General features: G+C 40.0%; 1 protein-coding gene across 1 annotated transcript in view; it reads right to left on the reverse strand.

The window, feature by feature from the left end:
* The window catches only part of DPY19L2 (dpy-19 like 2), a gene marked incomplete at its 5' end in the record, with an annotated part of 43,946 nt that overhangs the window by 4,435 nt on the left and 23,441 nt on the right, over positions 1–16,070 (reverse strand). The window contains 9 exons of the mRNA XM_081102006.1: positions 1,143–1,242; positions 3,366–3,540; positions 4,523–4,642; positions 8,223–8,247; positions 9,395–9,441; positions 10,894–10,965; positions 11,498–11,599; positions 13,568–13,648; positions 15,360–15,419. Of these exons, the coding sequence (XP_080958132.1) occupies positions 1,143–1,242; positions 3,366–3,540; positions 4,523–4,642; positions 8,223–8,247; positions 9,395–9,441; positions 10,894–10,965; positions 11,498–11,599; positions 13,568–13,648; positions 15,360–15,419 (782 nt within the window). The remainder of the gene's footprint in view (positions 1–1,142; positions 1,243–3,365; positions 3,541–4,522; positions 4,643–8,222; positions 8,248–9,394; positions 9,442–10,893; positions 10,966–11,497; positions 11,600–13,567; positions 13,649–15,359; positions 15,420–16,070) is intronic.

Raw genomic sequence — 16,070 nt, forward strand, 5'->3', positions numbered from 1 at the left:
TGGGGGGTGGCAGTTTCCACACTCCTTCTATTCCGCACATGCTAAAACGTACAGCCGTTTGAATCTTCCATGTACTGCTTGTTTATAAACCAGTTTAGGGTCTAGAGTTACAGAGGAGGATGGTCATTCAGAATATTAAATTTGCTTTGTATAATTCATTAAATCATTATTCTGGCTCATGCAATACATTCCGATAGAGGCTAACTAGAGTGAAAACATAGATTTCAGTGGACAGTTTCATCTATAGCAGCTCTGGAAAGCATACGAGTTGAAGCTGAAGGCAGGGAACAGAACATTCATTCATTGGGTGCCTAGGGTAGCAGTCAGACAAAGTACCTTCACAGAAGGTTGGGAAGCAGGGATGCTCACCAAAACCCGGTACACACATGGCTTAGCCCTACCTGGGAGTTTTTATGAAATTCTGAACACTTTGCCATTTACACATAAGATATTGCTTAGGAGTTCAAGCAAATGGGATGCCCAAACTCCACAGCCAGACATAAAATTTAAAATAATTTAAAATTTTACCTTTAACAATAGGCCAAAAGTATATGCAAAGGAAAAGATTGCCCTGACAATTACTAAAATGATTTCTGAAAATCAGTCACTTAAGAAAAACATAATTTTCAGATGTCAATGGAAACTTGAGGTCCCAAAACCACTTAGCAAAAGAACACCCTGAACTTTCATAAAAGCATGTAATACAGCAAATTCCATGTACTTTCTCTGTTAAAAAGGCTCGTCACTGGCCCCGTAAGGCAGAGAAGGGTTTCTTAAATCAGGCGGAGGGGTTGAGTCCAGAGCAGGGACTGAAGAGTGTGGCCAGCTCAGCTCCTGGAGGAGCTCCTGGAACGCGCGCACACACACATGCACACGCACACACAGAGAGGCTAGTCATAAAGATGTGACACGTTTTTCATTTTGTAAAAACTGGCTTTTGCTTGTGTCAGTTTCCAGGGCCCATTGAGCCTGCTTTGGAGTCCAGAGGCACATGTCATCTCTGGACGGTCAGTGCACATTTTTGAATTTCCAGCCTGGACATGAGGATGAGAGCGTGTGTGTGCACGTGTACACACTTTTCCCCAGTCCTGAGAGTCAGCACAAGTTGCAAGTGTGTCTGAACTATCCCACCAGCTGCCAACCTCAAGTCCGCGTCCTCGTAATGCGGGTGATTCACGATAGGGCGCAGCGTGGACAGCTTGACACTAGCCATGGTAGGCATGGCGCCCGCGAACACGGCATCTGAGAAAGAAGATTGCCTTCCTTAATGACAGGCCTTGAAGAAAACCACAAGTTACTCATCTATCACATTTGAACCCAAATGAAGAACAAGAAGTACATTTAAACAATGACCACTGGCCCCATTCTCTCTCTTCATTCAATATCGACTGACTGTCCACTGTAATAACAGCCAGACTTTGTTAAGTGCCATCCTGGTGCCGGGAACTGTGCTAAACATTGCTACTGGGATCACACGGTTTAATTCACACAACTTTACACGGTGGGTCTATGTGATTCTCAGTCTGTAAACGAGGAAGCTGAGACACAGCGAGGTTAAGCGACTTGCCCAAGACCACACAGCGGGGACGTGTCAGAGCCCCCTCCTCACCCCTCACCACAGCTCCCGCGGCATCAGGCACTGTGCTAAGGTAGAAAGAATTGTGGGATTTCATATCTTGCTCCAACAATTTAACCAGTTAACTATCACGATTTTGAATTTAATTAAAAAGGCCTGCTGCTTGCATCTATAGACGCTTATGGAATGCAAATGGTCAAAATGCCAGGAACTGGTAGGCTCCAGGGCAAGTATCGTGGCTCATTTTTAGAAAAACTTTTGTGGGTTGTGAACTGTAGTTCTGAGGACCTGTCAGAGGAAAGCCTTGCTTTCTCCCCTTGGATCAGCTGTAAATGTTCATAATCAAGATGTCTTGGTTTCCATTTGGTTTTATAATGTATACACTTGCAGTAATGGCAGGTATAAACGTATAACCTTTTGTGTAACTCGGGATTCACCAAAGCCCATTATCTGACTTCACTTCCAGTTTCGTCTCTTGGAGACAAAAGGACCAAACACTTACCTGCAGGTATTTCTGTATAATAAATCATTGTATAATTATGAAAAATATCATTTTTAATCAGCACAATAAAATCACCAATAAGAACAGATCTACTATAAATAACTAAATGTTTACTTTCAAATATAACCAAGCATTCTAAACATAATTTTGAATTGAAATCTCTTTATATGCCTTTGAAAATATTTAAGCCAACTGAAGTAGAAATGTGTATGCATTATGGCAAGGTTCATAATGAAAAGCTCCCGGGTTGGAGCCGAGGTTCCCAGGAGTGATTTTGTTTCCTGGGGACAGCGTCACCTGCTGGAGACACGTGCCTGCACGCTGTGCAGGAGAGGGGCTGTGGGTGCCCAAAGGGAGAGGCTGATGCTAAACACTCTGCAAAGCATAGGACAGCCCCCACGGGCAGCAGTGCCAGCCAAGGCTGAGAGGCCCTGGGCTTCCGGCCCCCGGCCCAGGGACACCAGGAAGACTCTACGTAGGTCTGTCCAGCAAAAGCTGGAATCCTGAGGAGAGACCATCATGACAGAGAAAATAAGAACGTAACAGGGAAAGGCTACAATACTTTTCTTTAAATATACTGAAGTCTGCCCAGCTGGTGTGGCTCAATGCTTGAGCAATGACCTATGAATCATGAGGTCAAGTTCGATTCCTGATCAGGGCACATGCCCAAGTTGCTGGCTCGATCCCCAGTGTGGGGCATGCAGGAGGCAGATAATCAATGATTCTCTTTCATCATGTATATTTCTATCCCTCTCTCCTCTCCCTTCCTATCTCTGAAATCAGTAAAAACATTTATTTATTTACTTACTTACTTACTTATTTAACGTTTTTATTGATTTCAGAGAGGAAGGGAGAGGGAAAGAGAGAGATACATCAATAATGAGAGAGAATCATTGATTGGCTGCCTCCTGAACATCCCCTGCTGGGGATCAAGCCTGCAACCCAGGCATATGCCCTTGCCTGGAATGGAACCCGGGACCCTTCGGTCCGCAGGCCGACACACTATCCACTGAGCCAAACCAGCTAGGGCTAAAAACATTCTTTTAAAAAGTTACAGCACAAAGCAGTGAACAACCCTTAATTCCTGATGTTAATGAAAATTCTTTTTGACCATTACCTCAGTGGGATTGAAAGAGGGCACAAAATCACTTTTTGAAAAGCTATGCTTCAGTGAGTGCCGTAGCAGCCTGCTCAAAGTCTGTGTAGGTGTGAAAGACTGTATGTGTGGGCGCATTTTCGCATGTGTGCGCGTAAGACTTGCTCTGTATGTAACGAGCAGCCACACACCTGCTCTGGTGCTGGATTTGATCCACTCGATCAGCTCCTCCTGAGGCAGGTTATTAAATTCTCCCAGGATGCTCCACTGGCTGCGCAGGTTGACAAAGCCTTGGATCGACATGACGGTGAGGAGGCCAAAGATGACATTCTCAAAGCGAACTCTGTAAAAAAGCCAGCCAAAGAGCTGAAATGAGAGAAACCGTTTGTCATTCATTCTTCATTTTTAATTTATCGGTATAATTACAGTATTACAGATGTCTTCTCTTTCCCATTGACCACCTCCACTCTCCTCCCACCTTAAATGAAGAGTGCTGTAGGGTAATAAATGCTCTCCTGGCTACTTAAACCAAGGGGGATTAGCACTTGGTAATACTAAGTACACTAATAACTTACAGAACTACCACCCCCTACTGTTAAAAACAGCAAGTATTTGGAATTACTGGGTCCAGTTACAAAATGAAACTTTCTCTCTTCTCTAAAGAATGAAGGAAGGAACCCCGGATCCTTCCAGCACCGATTTACCCCCCGGGGTTAAGGTCAGCAAATCCCCATTTGGAAGTATCCTGGGACTACATGCTGTAACGTCTGCCTGCTTTTTACGGACATCCTGAGTGATGAGGGGAGACCCCGTGAGCACAGACACGTATATTCCTCTCAGGAAAAGCATCCGACATTCACAAGACGATCATGATCAAAACTAAATAAGGTGTTTCTAGAAGCACCTTGGTCTCAAAATTCCAGCTATTTTGTCTAGTATCTTGGCTACAGTAGCAGACACCTTCCCCAGGGACTCCCTGGACCAGGCAGCACAGCACCACAGCAATTACACTGCGTTACTCTCATGTCCGAAGAGCAGCCAGGGCTGGTGCTGATGGGCCAAGAAACTCTTGCGCAGACCTGAACTACACCCAAAGGGCTATGTTTGTGGGTAGGCCACTGACAGAGGGGAGAGCACGCCTCATCGGGTGTCTTAGAAATATCAGCTGATGTCTAGGAACAATTTTCACAGCTACTTGGAGTTGCCTTTCTTACTCTATAGGGAAGCATGACCTAACGTTGAAGGTAACACTAGTGTTTTGGGGGTTTGGGTTACTCCGCAGCCATGGTAACGGCACCGCAGTTGCTACAGTTATCATCACGCAGTCAGACGAGGATGGATGCCTTACCCGCCGCGAGCATATCAAGGAAGCCATCACACACATGTGAGGAGTCAAAAACAGCTTCAGCCTCATAATTAAAATGGCGAGGGCAGTAAATGCCAACAGCTGCAATGTGTGGAAAATTAGCTACAAAAACACAAAACCAAAACACGACAGTGTCACTTCACAGGTTTTTAAATTAATAAAGTATATTAAAACTAGTATGGTTCATTAGGACAAGGAACTTTTAACTTAGCAAGAAGTCTATTAATATTCATTCATTTATTCAACAAAGATGAACTGAATGCCTACTATATGCCAGGTACTGTTCTGGGTGTTGCAGATTCGATGGTGAACAAAACATCAGCGAGCAATTTCTGCCCTTGTGAGGTTACGTTTTAGTAAAGAGAGACAGGAAACAAAGTAAAAATAAACCTATTATACAGCCTTTTAGGAAGTGGTGAGTGTGATGGAAGGGAACACGGAGCAGGGGACAGAGACAGGGCGCACGGGGGGTGAGGCCACAGGGGAGTGGCTGCAAGACAAGTAGGTTGACCAGGCTGGGCCTCAGGGAAAAGGTGGTGCCTGTGCAAGGACCTGCACCAGGTGAGCAAGGGAGCCGGAGAGAGAGGAAAATGGGCAGCGCTGCACAAATCCACATGGCATTCAGAAGGCAACAAACAGCACAGCAAAACATCGCCTGGGTTACTTTAAAAGCAGTGGGATTATATAAATATATAAATACACTAGAGGCCTGGTGCAAGAATTTGTGCACTCGGGGGTGGGGGGTGTCCCTCAGCCCAGCCTGTGCCCTCTCACAGTCTGGGAGCCCTTGGGGGATGTCCGACTGATGGCTTAGGCCGGCTCCCCGTGCGGAGCGGGCCTAAGCTATCAGTCGGACATCCTTAGTGCTGCTGCTGACACAGGAGAGGCTCCTGCCACCACCTTTGCATTTGTCAACCATGAGTCCAGCTTCTGACTGAGCGGTGCTCCCCCTATGGGAGCACACTGACCACCAGAGGGCAGCTTCTGCTTTGAGCATCTGCCCCCTGGTGGTCAGTGTGCGTCATAGCGACTGGTTGTTCTGCCGTTCAATTTGCATATTAGCCTTTTATTATATAGGATTATTATAAAGGATGTATTCATTAGTAGGACACCCCATTTTGATTAAGATGGAGTTCCACTAAGCAAAGGCGTCAAACAAAACTTTTCTAACAGACATATTCGTTAAAATATTCACCGATTCCGCACTGGAAAACTGGACAGAATTAATGCAACCAGAAGTAAATGGCAACTCAATATTCATGTTCTAACAGTCAAACACATTAAATGTTAAAGGTAATGAGGTGTTTTTATCTATAAAATTGACAAAGAATAAGTGGATACTAAGTGTTAGAGAGGATGCCATGAAACGCAGTGAAGTAAACGGGTGCATTTTCCCGAAATTGAGCAGCGTTTAATCCCCAGAAGAGAGCCAGCCCCTCCGACCTAACGTCCCATCCCAGGAATGGAACTGACAGGAGTAATCAGAGCACAGAAACGCTTCTGCAAAGACGGGCACTGCAGTGAACTTTCGGCAGCAAAAACAGAAACAGCCTAAGTGACCAAAAGAGAGGAATGAGTAACTAAACCACTGCACTCCCACCGGCACACAGCCACTAACAGGTTACCTATCGGAGGACTACTGAGTGGCATGGAAAGGTGTTCCGAGTGCAAAGCTCTGTAAATGCAGAAGGATATGGATTCTGTGTGTGCGTGCCTGTGTATGTATACATACATACATACTACTATATACACATTCATGCATGGGGGCGGGGGGACGAGCTACAAGAATATATGTCTAAAAAGTTAACAGAGTTTGTTTCTGAACCATAATTTTTCTGTGTTTTTCAAAATATTTAAACATGTCATTTTTATAAGCAGAAATTTATAATTTATATTCAAAACAGAATTGCAAAACTCCACCCAGAGCTGTTTCTTTCCCTTTTTAAGTAAATATATTTAAAAATGAAATTTGTAACTTAATTTTTTCCTAATTATGGGACCCAAAGTTGGACTGTGAAACATTTATTTCAAAATCAATCCTTTTTCCTGTGTGTGTGTGTGTGTGTATGTGTGTGTGTGTGTGTGTGTAAAATCCCTCTTTAGGCAGAACCAGGGGCCTGTGCGGAGGGAAAGGCAGAACATGGAGGAACAGTGCGTCTCTAAAAAGAGGTGGGTGAAGTACTGTCTGATAAAATACAAAGTGTGGCTGTGCAGGAACAGTAAAACTTTGAGGACTGTGACATGGCCCATGCACATAAAAGCAGTCACACTAGGGGGCAGCAGAGTGACAGGCTACCGATGGAAGCTGCTCCACACCCTGGGCTCATGTCCTGGGTCCACAAAGCTGGCCACTAACCTCTCTACGCCGCAGTGTCTTTCGTCTGTGAAACAGAAATAGTAACAGTACTTACCTCAACCGGTTGCTGTGAGAATGAAATTGTGAATATATGTAAATCAGGAAGCGGCAAGTGCTGACTGACTTTGAGAGCCCTGGAAATGGCCTGCTTGGGTTCAAGTGCAGGCCTTCTGACCAGCTAGCTGTTGCAAGTTACTTATTTCCCTAGGTCTCTATTCCTTGGGAGAGACCCCCTGCTTCTCCACTCAAGCACAGAGCTACCTTGTGTCCTGCAACCTGTCTGGTAGTCAGGAGTGGCCCTGCACCTGCAGCCAATATGAGCACCTTTTCCAGGCCCAGCCCTCACGACCCCCCCAGTCCCCCTGCACCCCGCACCATCTTCCATGCTCTCTCTCCTTCACTGGCAGGTTGGAGCAATAAGCACATAGACCCCAGAAGCCACATGGAAATGGCAGAGGCACAGATGGAAGGAATCTGGGTCCTTAGTTCCTGCCAGTCAGGACTCCTGCTTTTAACTTTCGGTGAGCAAAGGATTAAACTACTACTAAGTTATGTTAGTGTTTATCTCTTTAACAGGTAGCATCACCTAATTAACATAATTTATTTGCAAAATGGGAATATTATTATGAGAATTAAACAGCACGAGTACATAGCACATAGTAACTATTCAAAAAAGAGTAGTTGTCATTGTAAGCTATTTCTACTAAATTCAAATTTAGTTGCCCTCTCTGGTAAATTTGATCTTTCCTTTAAGACTCATAGTTCTATTGGGAAATCATATATCCAGCCCCTTTACGTGCCATAAAATAATTTAGCACCATATAAAATGCTTCCTCATCTTTTTCATGTTTCCATTGAAAATCTACACACATTTGAGAGGGCAAGAACCCTGCTATACAGTCTTTTGTAACCTGTAACACTGCTAAAGCTTGATGACTGACTGACTGACCGTCCCCTCTGTGTGGGACAGGAGCCCAGGCTCCAGTGATAGAGCCACAGGTAACCATCCTGATGGCTGAACTAGCTCAGCAGGCAAAAAGGTAATGTTTGTTATCCTCAAATAAATGAAAGAATAAATGAATGGGGGCAATTATTTAATTACGCTCCATGGTCATACATCATCCTTCTAGCTTCCCAATCCTTACTACCGTTCAGATTAAACAGAGCAGATTAAAACGTGAGAAGGACCAGCAGAAATTTACCACCACGGCTGAACCACTCAAGCAGTGCTGACAGTTGCCGGCAGCATGGTTTAGACCTTGACTAACTGGCCTTGAGTTAGAATCGAATACACAAGTCTACCAGAGATGAAAATGAAGGCTTTACCTCACCATTTTCAAGGAGCTGTTTTCTGGAATAAAACAAAAATATTCTCTATTTACTAAACGTCCACTTTATGAGTACATAAAAATACACTTTATTTCTTCTTAGATCTTAAAATTTTGATTCTCTCTAAACTACTTAGAAGCATACAAGGAAATAAATATATTAGGTAAATCATTAAAAATCAGAGCAATCTAAAAGGCATGACTTATAGTCATCCTACTTAAGGTGTCTCTTTAAAAGATAAAACTAGAGGCCTGGTGCACAAATTTGTGCACGGGGGGGGGGGGTGTCCCAGCCTGCAACCTCTCCAATCTGGGACGTCTTCCCTCTCACAATCCAGGACTGCTGGCTCCTAACCACTCGCCTGCCTGCCTACCTGATTGCCCCTAACCACTTCTGCCTGCCAGCCTGATCGCCCCCTAACTGCTCCCCTGCTGGCCTGATTGACGCCTAACTGCTCCCCTGCCAGCCTGGTTGCCCCCAACTGCCCTTCCCTGCTGGCCTGGTCACCCTCAACTGTGGGTGACATTACACAATGCCATCTAGGCTTTTATTATATAAAATAGGTTTTACCAAGTGCTGGAGAATGTGCCTCTGAAGGGATAAATTAATAAGACTGTCTATTTAACCATATAGAGTGAATGCAAAACTTTAAGCATTGCTGGACTTCAGAACTGTTTTCATTTTTCACAATTATAAACACCATGAACATCCTTGTACATAAAACTGTGAGCATCTCTGAGTATTTCCTTAGCATAAATTCCTAGAAGAAAAGTTACTGGGTAAAGTCTATAAATATTTTTATTTCCAGAAAGTTGTCCAATAAATTTACTAAATATTTACGGCTAGAAATTGACTAAACGTTTAGGGCAGGCTTACTGTGTTCTAGGTCCTGTGCGGCGAACACAGAATGAACAGCACTGATACTGGCTCTATCCTCAGAGAGTTCATATCAGACTCACACAAGAGTATACGACTGCCTATTTTTATGTTTCATTAAAAAAACTAGATGTTTTAGTTTTATAGCAAAGCTTTACAGGATGTAGAGGCCTTCTAATATGGATTTTCTTAATCATAATGCTGAAGTTTAATGCACATTCATTTGAAAAACTGATAACAGCAAGTCATTTAATAAATATAATATGATTTAGAAACAACTGTGATATCATTACCTTTGATAAGTGTTTGTACATAAGACACATAAAACATCATGGAAAGTCTGTGAACAGAATCAATGAAAGTTTTCTAAGAAATTATTTGACATTTAAAATGTTCTCATTCATTAACATAAACACACCCAACAGGAAGTTGGTTTTTTTCATCCTCACCCAAGACTATGCTTTTACTGACTTTTTTAGAAAGTGAGAGTAAAGGAGCAAGAGAGAGAAACATCTATGTGAGAGAGAAACATCGACTGGTTGCCTCCCATACACACCACAACTAGCGATCTAACCTGCAACCTGGGTACGTGCCCTGACTTGGAACTGAATACCCTCCCCCAACCTTTCAGTGCACAGGATGACACTCCAACCAACTGAGCCATCCGGCCAGGGCAAAAAAAGTGTTTTTACTGTCCAAATCATTCAGTTTTTACCAGTTGTCCCAGTTACTGGGGTTGACCAGTTGTCCAAGTCATTGTGGGCTGAGCAATTGTCCAAGTCATTGGAGTTGACCAGTTGTCCATGTTATTAAGAGTTGTCCAAGTCATTGGGGGTTGACTAGTTGTCCAAGTCATTGGGGTTGACTAGTTGTCCAAGTCATTAAGGACCTGGATCAGGGGTGAAACTACAGAGATGTGGAGGAGGTGTCTTTCTCACTCATAAATTATTCACATTCTATGTGAAAAACAAAGGAATGAGAAACATGGGAACTGGAACTACAGAGAGAAGATAAGCAATTTGATTCTAAACACCAAAAACTAGTTTCAACAGACCACCCTTGGTAGGGGATGAGGGTAGAGAAATCATGTTGTTATCTGCCCAAAGCATAAAATAAATATATACTGACTTAAGGCAAGACACCTTGTAAACCATATAAAACTAGTTCAAAATTGCTAAAACTAAGGACCCGCTGTCTTTAACCAGGCTTCCAGATCAACCACTCCAAGACCAAGAAAATCTGCCAGTTTCAACATTATTACTTCTATAGTGACAATATGTTCTTTTGTTATGAAAACAATGAACACATACAGAATGGTTTAACAGCTATACAAATTTCTTCTGTGCATGTCTCCAAATGGATCAAAATTCCTTGGAATGAGCTTTATATTTGAAAGATGAAAACTGTCCTATACTTCACTTTCATAGCATCTGTAACAACTATAATTCTTTAGTCATTTGTGTGGTTTTAGGTTTAAGGTCCCCCAACTCCCGTAGGCTGTAAGTTCTAAGGCACGGGCCTGTCTTTTTGTACCTACGATGTTAACATCGTTCTTGCTACATGGTGGGTGATTGATACATTTCTTTTGAGAGGATACATGAAAATACCTTTTATAATGTGGCTTTCTAAAAAAACAACCCATATAATACTATATTTTTTTAAAAAGATTTCAATAAAAAAATGGTTTTGGGGAAGGGAAGAGTTCATCTTAAAAATAAGACAGAATTCTGAGATATTATCAATCTATTACAAGTTCTTCTCTTTAACCCAAAATGTTAAAAAATTTAAATACCTTTTTTAAGATGAAATAAGTAATCATCATAACAAGTGGAAGCAATAATGTCCTTATGTATCTCACTGGAGTCTGAAATAAAACAATTTATTCAAAATAGTCATTTATTAAATTTTAAAGTAAGATTAGTAGTGTCCCTTTGCTGGCAACGTCTTGTTTAAAATTTTTGTAGTATTTGGGGTATTAAATGAAATAAAACTGAATTTTTAAAAAACCTAAATAAGAATTTGGATTTACTTTTTCTGGGTAGTCCCATACCTCCAACTGACCAAATTATTACAAGTGATTGAACTGTCATAACAGTCATTCACTGTGGATCACATGATAAGTTAAGAACCCCCCTGGATTATCTCCTTCAACCACCACCAATAACTTCGTAAGATAGGAGCCCTTGCTTAGTGCTTTTACACATGAGGAAACAGGTGAGGAAGGCCATGTGATTAGCCAAAGTTACTGTGAAAAGTGGTAGGTAAAAGTTGGATGTTTCTGAACAAAAATTTTGAGTTTCAGATTCAAAAGAAAACTTCAGAGCAAAAAATTATACCAGTAGAGAAGGAAAAACAAAACAAAACAAACAAACAAACAAACAAAAAAACCAACAAACCGCTTTTTCCATAAAGCCAAATTCAGGAGCACAGGTGTAAATTAAAGTATCAAAATCTGTAAACCTCAAGATTCTCGCCGCTATTAGGTCACTCAGGCGAATCTGGAAGAAAATAGAGTAAAGCAAATTAAAATTATGCCAATAATTGCAGTCAGTAACAACTCATTTGATATCATGGTAATAAAAGCTACAGAGCATATACATCCGGTACCTGGTGTCCCTCTCAAAGGAAAAAAAAGAATACAGTGAGTAATACAATACATGCTATATGCTGAACTATGAAAAAAATGTCAAGAGAAATGAAAAGTTGAAAGAGGTTAGAAAAAATAAGTGGAGATGATAATGTAAAGAGTGAGTTAAAATCAATATTTGCTGGGCAGAAACCACCATGCAGTTAATCATGAGATTTTATAATCACATCATTTATCAAGAAAAAACAGTTTCATGTTAAGCCCTTTTACCTCACATTGTAAATCATGAACCAATTTTCTATGCGCTGTCATTTTCATAAAGCCTCATGCACCGATTACAACTTTTGGTGCTTCTTGAATTTCTCGGACGTACCATCAAGCCATTAACTGTGACAGCTGTCCTTCAGAAGGGTTACAACTGCGCATACCACTCTGACTTAGTTCCTTGATCCCCAAGGCCTCTAAAATAAGCACCGCCAAACAAACCCCAGTGGGACTCCCATGTTCTCCGGATTGTTTTATTTCCTGCTGTCGGGAAGACAATTCTTTTTCCACTGCATTCTCACATTCTCAGACGGCCAGATTAACCAGGGAAATAGTTGGCATGGAAAACCTTAATTCAGAGTATTTTACAGAGACAAATTATTTTATATCAACCTTATATGATGACCTGTGGTTCTTCATGGTTCCCATCATCTACCAGGATCAAGAATAAGTGAGAGTTTCCTTTATTGTTCTAACTTAGAGCAAGCCTGGTGACTAATAATTTAACCAAAACACTTTAGTTTCAACTCTTTCTCACTGCTGTCACAGAGGAAGTCACGTACCCAGGATGTGTGTGTGTGTGTGCGTGCGCGTGTGCGTGTGTGCGTGTGCGTGCGTGTGTGTGTAAGATTTGTAAAGAGTCAGGTGACAATGTGGAGCGAGGCAGGAAAGAAAACCACTAATGAACGTAACAGGTGAGTAAATAACCTAGGAGAACTAGAGAAAGTTTATCATAAAATATATGATCCCCAGAGAATAAAAAGTTAAGAACAAAAGGGGAAAGAAAATGTGTCAGATACACAGAGAACAGCAGCAGCAAATAACCCTAACAAACCACTGTGCAAAGCTAGCAATAAATAGCGAATAAATCTTTACATTCTGAAGTTGTATTTAACATGCACATGTGTGCAAGTTCAGTTCTATTGGATAATGACAGCACTTGACCTTTTACAGAGTAAATACCACACCCCTTGTTAAAGTTGAAGTGATTTCAACATTAGATAGGGTCTTAATTGGATAGTACTAGATAAGGTAAACTTCAGAGTAGATTATTGCAGGATTCATGCATGTATGCTCAGATCCCAACAGTAAGTGCTAAAAATCAAAAGTAAATTTATGCACTGTTTCCTATTCCTTAAACTAATTTTTAAGTAGGGACTTATGTTTTAAAAAGGGCCATTAAGGCATGAGGGGTAAGTGGTCCATGTATTTTCCAGAAGATAAAAAGAGAACTTTTAAGAAAAATCTTTTAAGACATCAAATCATCTCTTACATTTAATCCATAATTATGAATAAAAATATTGGTATTTTAAGAGTTCTATGTTTCAAAGCTGAGTACAGACTGCTCATGTGCTAACATCTGCAATAAATGATTAAACAAATAATTCAACTGAAATAAACAAATTAATATTAATTTTTTTCCTAGAAGGCTAAGTCAGCACTCATTGGTACACATTTTTCTCAGTATTTACTCTACCAATAATTAGCTTGGGGCCCTTGAAGAAGGCACTTAATCTATATAAAATGAAGGGGTAAAAAAATAGGTAGTTCCGAAGTTTTCACCCAGGTATACATGTTTACAAAACGTTTTATGTTTTAACTGGAAAGTACTTACATGATCTGAAACGCCTAAGATTTTAGATGTCAGGAATTTCAAAATGATTGTTCCACAAAACCAACCGAAACACTGAATTAGCTAAAGAATAAATAAAATAGATAGAAGTCAGGTACTAAAAATTACCTAGTTAAAATATTCAATCATATCAATAAATGGCATAGAAAAAAATTTAATCACTCCAAGTACCTCACCTGTACAACTAATGAAGATAAAGAATTTTATTAGGTTAAGAAAACTCCCTGCTATTTCTACTGTGCTAAGAGTTTTTTGTTTGTTTGTTTGTTTGTTTTTTACCATAAATGGGTGTTCAATTGTATGAAATTCATTTTCTGCATCTAATGGGATGAAAGTCACTTTTCTCCTTTAATCTGTTAGTGTGATAATTTATATTTATGGATTTTCCAGAAACATATTTGCAATCCTGGGATGAACCCAATTTGATCAGAATGAGGGTACATAATTATATACAGGTGTTTTCTTTCTTTCAAGTGGCCACATGACAGTAAAGAATATTAAAAATAGGTTTTGATCAATCATAAGTGACAATTTTTTGTTTATTTTTTACTCTCAATATAAAAATAAGACCTCCATTGTTTTCAAATTTTCCAGTTATGACAGAGTAAGATATGCAATATAATCTTTATTCCACTACCATGAAAGAATTACTTGAGAAACAAAACAGATTTTTTGTAAGAAAAAGTGTCAGTTCACAAAATATCTTTGCTTTTCCTTTTTGACCGGCTTTTTAAAAGCCAGGACATCTTTTGCATGGGTTTAGATGACTACCATGATTTGTTTCTCCCTTATGCAAGTTTCAAAATACAAATATATGCTGAACATTCATTACATCTCAACTTTTCTCAGAATTTTGTTTCTTTCAAGTTACTAAAATGAAAGCGTAAGTTCACTTTTATTCTTTCCAGTCTAAAAGTGAAAATGTTTGAAACAGTGAATCTGCCTCCGCAAATGCCTTGACAGAATTCTCCAAACGTTCACAGGCACTGTCCTATGTCGTCAGTTTTCAATAGTTTATCACTGAAATTTTCAACTGCTTCGAGAACAGTTATTAAACGAAAACTTGGACTTTTCTGTTGATTTTTTGGTTTTAAAATTACCATTTCTTTCTGAAGTAAAAAAAAAAAATCATATATTGAAAGAGTCATGTCACCAATAACTTAAGGTTACAAATATTCCTACATGTTCACTACAAGGGATGGGAGAATTCCTCAAGCAAGGAGAAACTGGCAATACATTCCACTTTGATCTTTTGCTTTCTGAAATGTACTTCCTTATCTTACCATAACTTTTCCAGTTTTACCCGACTGATATACAATATATACGCACATAGTTCTTCAATATGGCAGGTTCTAATTTTTAATAGAAGTCAATCAAAGAAAAAGCATGAATGTCATCTGCTGATATTATGGTAATTAGTAATTGCAGTGCCTCCCTAATAATATACTTATTTTACTTGGAAACAAAATACACATACATAGAGGTAACATGGCCCACCCATTTGTATACTCGGGAGGAAGTCAAAGATTAAGCAGTGTCTAAGTTGAAATAAGAGGAGGCTGGGAGATTATGGAGAAATAAATAGTACTGAAATAAATGAACAAGTTTCTTAAAAATGACTTGTAGATGTTGCTAAGGACTATTTCCCACCTTAAGCAAGTAGCTATTTATAACACTGATTAACTCTAAATCATTCCTTTTTAAGTACATTATCATGTTCAGTTTATAGAAATAAAGAGTCTAAAGAAATTATGTTTGAAATGTTGAATCTTACCCAAAAGTTGAGTTCAGATACACCCAATTTTTGAATGTTATTTCTCTTTAGAATTATCACCTAAAGTACATGTAATAAAAAATGAAACAAATAAAATTAACAATCATATTTTATATGAATTACATGTTTCAAAAATTACACAGCCACCCCATCTTCCATCTTGCCTACCCCAGCCATTTTCCTTCTTAATTGTTGATTTTTCAAAATTTGAAAATGACAAATTTTCCTTGGGGTGAGGGATAAATGCTGTGTATGCTAAAAAGTTGCGTCTGGAATCACGTTAATTCCTCACTGCATTACTTGGGATGTTTTGTGTAGGGCAACTCCTCAGATGAGGAAGATGGTGTGTGGATGGTGTGTCCATGCAAGTGGATATGTAAGCTATCCAGAAAAATTAGTGGTTTAAGTTAAAAACCCTTCCTCTCCAAACTCCCAAATAAAATTTTTTGAAAAATTTTTAAAACCTAACTTGACTTTTAAGAAAGAAAAGGAACTTTCCAGATACCAGACAAAAGAAGGCGATTTTAAAAATGAAAACATTAATTAGGTGAGAACGTACGGCAGTCTTTAGGGAGGACTGTAGAGAGAGGCTACAACTACATGCTAGTATTAAAAAGGAGGGCAGCAGAGGAGGGCTTGGGGTTATGAAAGGTAAGAAATTGAGACTCATGTGTAAAGCCAGGGTCCTCAAAAATCAGACTCTCGGTTCTA

The sequence above is a fragment of the Myotis nattereri genome (assembly GCF_964212035.1).
Source record: "Myotis nattereri genome assembly, chromosome: 11".
Taxonomy (NCBI): domain Eukaryota; kingdom Metazoa; phylum Chordata; class Mammalia; order Chiroptera; family Vespertilionidae; genus Myotis; species Myotis nattereri.